The 6,473-nt window shown below is 37.1% G+C and overlaps 1 protein-coding gene across 1 annotated transcript; it reads right to left on the reverse strand.

Annotated features, from left to right (window-relative positions):
• Positions 1-26: 26 nt before the first annotated feature.
• On the reverse strand, positions 27-2,380 carry LOC124935317 (protein HOTHEAD-like). Its single transcript, XM_047475757.1, has 6 exons — positions 2,309-2,380; positions 1,629-1,998; positions 1,261-1,571; positions 779-1,191; positions 190-686; positions 27-84 (listed from the first exon to the last, which is right to left on the reverse strand). Exons 1-6 carry the CDS (start codon positions 2,367-2,369, stop codon positions 27-29), a joined length of 1,710 nt encoding a protein of 569 aa, XP_047331713.1. The 5' UTR covers positions 2,370-2,380.
• Positions 2,381-6,473: the final 4,093 nt, after the last annotated feature.

A 6,473-nucleotide genomic window follows, 5' to 3' on the forward strand; every position in this document is an offset into this window, starting at 1 on the left:
TACAAGTTATTTTTTTTATCTTGGCTTCATATCTTATCTGCATTTATCCCAAGCCTGTTTATTAAAATCTTGACTCCCATGTACCTATATTCATAGACAAAATGAGGAATCTTTAGAACATGTATAGTATAAACATCATAAGTTGTCATTATTGTTGCACAAATTAGTTGTTGTGGATGATGATCATACCTTCCAATCATCATTAACGTGGCTTGAGGATTGGTGCCCGGTGATTCATCAAATATCGAACCGTCAACAACCCTAAGCCTATCGACCCCATAGACCTTGTATTCATTGTTCACCACACGACCCATATTGCAACCTCCATGGTAGTGATAAACGGTGCGCACAGTTTCCTTGCACAACTTCTGTAAGGATTCTTCACCATCAAAATCGATTGAAGGTCCATTTGATTCTTTGTGGTTGTTGGTGATGTTTTTGAAGGAATCTGTTCTCACAATCTTTCTCAACAATTGTAAACCGCTCACACATATTGACAAGTCATTATGGCTTCTATAGTAATTGAAGGTAACCAAGGGTTGGTCATATACACTTTTGCTGATCAAGCTCATTTGCCCCCTTGAGATGGGTTTGGAAATTTTTGATAAAAGATAACCTCCCCCCAATTCTTTCTTAAAAGATATTTCATTTAGTCCACTATTGACATGCATTGCTTGTAATGTTTTCTACATTGGTTTAATCATAAAGAAAATGAATTACTATAACTCATCATAACATACTTTTATTATCTTGTTTAGTATAGGATATATATGCAAACCTTAGTTGAATCGTGTTCTTGACCAAACTGAATGACTTTCGCTGGGAAATTGAGTCCACCAAAAGCTTCTATAAACACACCTTCCTTTGCAATTCCAACAACTTGGGGTGGCGATATGTCAACGTTTCCTTCAATTTGAACCAAGGCATAGTTGGTTGAGCAATCAAACATGCTTTTCCCAACAAACCCATTTTCTAGGACCATTGATATGTTTAATTTTAAAAGGTCATCTCTAGGTCCAATACCACTTAGAAGTAATATTTGAGGGCTACCAATTGTCCCACTTGACAATATTATTTCACTCTTCATTCCTTTGTCATTGGACAAGAATGCTTGATGTCGAATTTGATTTTCATCTTCAAACTCTACTCCAGTTACAAGTAATCTTTTCCCTAAATTGGGTATTTGTAAAACTTGTCAAATAAAATATATTTATTTTTGTCGTGATGTTTTTCGAAAAGGAAAAAGAGAAAACGACGTACCAATTTTAGTAAATAGAAGTTTTTGAACGGTGGCGTGGACTAGAACCTCAAGGTTTTCGAATTTCCCAGAAGCAAGCAATGTCGCGGCAGTGTGACGACGATTGTACTTATCGAAAATTGTTCCAGTAATTTTGGTTCCATAATGATGATCATAGGTGAATCCATTGAATGACAAGACCCCAGCTTCAAGAAGCCCATTTAGAAAGGTCCTTTGAAATAGTTTGATTTTTGGTTGATGGACAATTTGTCTTTCAATCCATGTATATGAATTGTGTGCAAGTTCAACATCCCAACCTGCTTCCTCAATATACCTACAACAAAATAATTAAGTTCAAATTTGAATTATGATCAATAAAGTTCGATATTTTATTACATGATGAAAATACCTTGTGCTTGCTCTACTATAGAAACCACCATTGATGCATGTTCCCCCACCTAAGACCCTAGCCCTATTGTTTGGAACACCATCGGTTGAAACAAAAGCTTGAGATGCGGATTTAGGTGACGTGTCCATCAAGTTATAGATCACGTTGTCGAAATGTGAGATGTTAACGTTATCAAATGGAACATCTCCTCTTTCTAGCAACAAAACTCGAAAGTTGTGAGAAAGAGTGGCTGCTAAAGGGCAACCTGCAGCGCCACCACCAACAATGATGTAGTCGTAGTCATGGTCACCGTCCAAGAAAGAGCTTGCTGGTTTGATGAACGGATACTCATCTTCCCATGATTTATGTCTGCCTACATAACACGAGATGAGTATATATTTAGTATGTAATGAGGAAGCCCAACAATATCGAGAAACAAGAACACGAATTTAGCAAGTTTCTTAACTAAGTCCGACTATGCGAGGAAAAATCCAACAAATAACAACAAGAAAGCTCTTGAGCTCTTAGGAAAGGATCATTGTGAATTTTCATTACTTTGATATTTTAATAGCGATTTATTTATGATGAGGTTTCTAACTAGGATAGGATTAACCATCCTTGAAAAACAAATACATAAATGTAAGAACAATAATGAAGGAAATAAAAAAGAGAAGTAAATAAACCTTGACAATGAGGTGTGAATAGCCATATAGAAAGTAGATAAATCAATAACTTTACTACCATTCTTTGTATTGTTTGTCCCTCCCTGAATTACATATAGTTGTTATCCTTTTTTTTTATCTATAGACAATTGGATAAACGAACTATATATATAGTCATATAGTTTGGTAAGAGCTAGTTTTCAAATTTGTTTAGGATATGTCCATATAATTCTTTTTTATTTGTTAATCAATAAGGTTTTTCTTTTTTTTACCAGTCAACATTTCATTTATCACATATCCGCAAAGTACTCCAATTTGGGAAAAAATGTTGGAGACTAAATATACGTTAAATTACAGAGAACTTAGATGACAAAAAACAATGTGTTACGGTCCACGAATAAGAAACAGCACCCTCCACGGTCCTATGGAACACTTGGGCTAGAGACTCGGTCGGGAATTCTATTTTCGTAGCATAACAATATTTGAATTCTGTTTTTCTATTTACCACAAAACTGATTGTTGATTAAGTCTCTAAAAGTTGTTGTAACAGAATTGTAACCGTCTACTCTTGGGTAATTCAACCGCTATATATGCTGATGCCCACCCCCTTTTTCGTATGAATGAAAACTTTGTGAAAATTCTTACTCTTAATTATATTCTCGGTCTTGAACCTCTATCTTGGATTGTTAGGTATATTCTAGCAGTATTCTCTTCTCATCTTTGTTTTTTCTTCCCTCTAACCTTGAATTCTCTTTTCATATTACTTTCGCTGCGCTTGATTACAGAATTTCAAACTTGGTCCCAACAATCAAGAACCCGTTTCTTGATATAAAGAACTCAAAAAGCTAAGTTATAATTCCAAGCTTAACATATTGGTATCAGAGGTGGACGATTCTCCAAATGCTAAAAACTCGCCAGCATGCAGAAATGGATGCGCTTAAAGCCCTTATTGAAAATTTGTCCCAACAAACAGCTGCTATGCAAGCTGCAATAGACCGAAGATTGGATGCGGCTGAAGAACGAATGACAGCCTTTGAGAGCGGGGCATCTGGAAATGGGCAAGATCCCCACAACAGACCCTACAATGATAATTCTTGCCACGGTCCTTCCCCGTTTAGGCCCCAACACCCTGGCCAAAATCGCGACACACACTATGTTCCTCCAACCCGGCTAACCAAGGTCGACTTTCCTCGGTTTGATGGGTCCAATGTGTAGGGCTGACTTATATATGCCTAGCAATTCTTTAGGGTGGACAAGACGAATGATGCCACGAAACTGGACATTTTCTGCATTCACTTTTCAAAAAAGCAAGAATATGGTATGAGTCATATTTGCAGAACCGCAACCTTAGAGAAGCCTTATCGTGGGATTTATTCAAGAGAGATCTCTTGCTGCGATTTGGTCCGTCCATACACGACACCCCATAAGACAACGGATGAACTTGAAGCAGGTCAGTACTGTCCAAGTCTAAGAAACATATTCAGGTCCAACAGGCCCTTGTACAATGCTGAAGCACCACTGCTGCCCAAGTCATCTAATGTTAACACGGTCTAACCAAGCAGCAAATCCAAATTATTCATGGACTCGGCTAATCATCAAGAAGTTCAAGAACCCACTCAAGAACCAGTTTGTGATTATCCACCTTTGCTGCTTGAGACAGGGGATGAACCAACAATTTCTTTGCACACATTCACGGTCCAACAGGGTATGCCTCGGGAACAGGTCAACATGATACAAGGCGACCAGCGGGAGAAGCCTTGGGAAAATATATTGTTGATGCCATAGTGCAAATAAAGAGTAAGAACGAATGCCAAATTGGTTCACTCACGACAATGACATCGAAAGACATTCCTATAGATTTCCAGCACATAATCGAAGGCTTCAATGCTCTATTCCAGCAACCCAAAAACCGACCACCAGCCAAGAGAGTAATTAGAAGCCATAGCTGTTTGGCTGCCCCTGTGTTGCTGGTCTAGAAAAAGGACTAGGCTTGGATATTTGAAGACACTCTAGAGTATAATCAGAAGAAGAATGGCTGCTTGGCTGCTCATAAGGTGCTGGGCCGAAAGAAAGATTGGTTCTGGATTTTTGATAACACCATAGTGTATAAGCGTAGCTGAAAGACGTTATTTTCATATCTGCACTAGATCCCGGCCAACTCCACTATTGAAAGGATGCTACTGAAGGTTTTTAAGGATTGTGGTCCTACACTACAACACTTGCTGGACCTGCTGAAAATCCGACTGAACAGCAAGAGAAAAAAGTTCTCTTTGAAGTTTTGAGGATGCAAATTAGAGGCTGACCAGGTCACGGTCTTATCGTCGAGGGCGACGAACTTTGAAGGGGGAGATAATGTTACGTGTCTCCAAATTAATGCATCGGTCTTAGAATAATTCCAGCACCCTTCATTGGTCCTAGTGTGCACTTGGGTACATTTCTGTTTTTTGTTTTAATATTATGTTTTGTTTCCCTTTTCTTATATTTCTCAAACCGAATTCTATTATGTTGTTACAACAATAATTCTGAATATTGTGGGACAAGACAACAGCTATATAAGGCTGATCTTTCTTTCCAAAGGATATATGAAAATAAATATTTGAATTATCTTGTGGAAGTTCTTCACCCCTATTTTATTTTAGGTTTTGAACCTTTATTTTGGACTGTTTGGTATAGACCAACATTAATCTTTTCTCACCATTGATTCTTCTTTTCCCCTCATCTCAAATTCTCCACTACAAAACTCTTCCGATGCCTTTGATTATAGAATTCCAAACTCGGTCCCAGCAATCAAGAACTCGTTTCTTAAAATAAAGAACTCAGAAAGATAATTTATAATTCAAGTTTAACACAATGTTACATATAATTTAATACCTATAAAAAAGACATAATTTATATAATCTGAGCCGAGATGGACGGGAACCGGTTTAGAGAGGATCTAAAGTTTAACTAGCGATGTGTGCTCACGTGATGCAAGGCAATATTACATGATGCTTTTCACGCTCGAGATCAGATATCAAAACACCAAGCAATGAGTTTAATATGGTATTAGAGCTGGTATTAGAGTTGAGTTTTTAAAGATACTTGTTCCAAATATTTTGTTGATTCGTCATGAAGGAGTAGTCATGTCATAGAGCTTCAATTAGTTAATAAATTCTTCAATTTTTTCTAGTTGTTTTATGTTAACAAAATAAAGTCTATATATACTTGAATCACCTCCAATAGTTATACTTCATTGGAACTTCTTATTTTTCTCTTTGTAGCCCACTCTTCATATAGAAATTCTCACATTTTTTGTGTCTAGACATCTTCATATAGAAATTCTCATATTTTATGTGTCTAGACATTGATTATTAACAAATTTAAACGCCGTGGATCTTTATTATCTTTTATTGTCTTTTATGAAATTAGAGCTTATTTAATTATTAATGAATTTGAGCTTTTATGTATAAGTAGTTTAGTGTTTCTAGGCTAATTTACTCTTTAAAAAGGTTTTTTTGCAAAAGTTAATATACAACACTAAAGACCATTAAAACTTTTCCTCATCAACATATATATCACTGTTCTTCCCAATTTGTCCTTATTTTCCTTTCTTCATCATTGTTCTTAGAAGATCCGATAATCGGAACCAACATTTCGTATTAGAGCCTATCTGAAGAACATGTCGTCAAAATCAACTCGAGATGCAACGATAATAAAGACCGGAAGATAAGGGAACATGACGCTCCGTTACTCACAAAGAGTAACTACTCGGTGTAGGAATTGAAGATGCGGGTAAACTTACAAACACAAGGAGTTTGAGAAGCCGTGATGCTCGAAGAACAAAAGGATATAATGGATCTCGTCTCCATCTATCAAGCGCTCCTTAAGGACGTCCTTCTCATGGTGGGCAAGAAAAATTCTGCCAAGTTAGCGTGGGAGACGCTAAAGACGATGTATGTTGGAGTGGAGGGAGTCAAAGAGGTAAGAGTGCAAACCTTAAAGACACACTTCGAGGAGATTCACACAAAGAACGGGGAGTCGGTGGAAGATTTTTCCATGAAATTGACATATATTGTGACTGATATCTGCTCGTTGGGAGAGAGGGTGGAGCAGATCTCCGTCGTCAATAAGGTCCTTAGAGTCATACCATAAAAATACATGCATATTGTTACTACGATCGAGCAATTTGGTGCATAGTTTTGAAACT

This window comes from Impatiens glandulifera, chromosome 4 (genome assembly GCF_907164915.1).
Source record: "Impatiens glandulifera chromosome 4, dImpGla2.1, whole genome shotgun sequence".
NCBI lineage: Eukaryota > Viridiplantae > Streptophyta > Magnoliopsida > Ericales > Balsaminaceae > Impatiens > Impatiens glandulifera.

Excerpts from the sequence above, each read along its gene's own strand:
- LOC124935317 (XM_047475757.1), bottom strand. The coding sequence starts at position 2,369 with ATGGTAGTAAAGTTATTGATTTATCTACTTTCTATATGGCTATTCACA. Across the intron at positions 1,192-1,260 it reads ACTTCTATTTACTAAAATTG|TTTTACAAATACCCAATTTA; the intron begins GTACGTCGTTTT and ends TTATTTGACAAG. Across the intron at positions 85-189 it reads ACGTTAATGATGATTGGAAG|GTACATGGGAGTCAAGATTT; the intron begins GTATGATCATCA and ends CTATGAATATAG.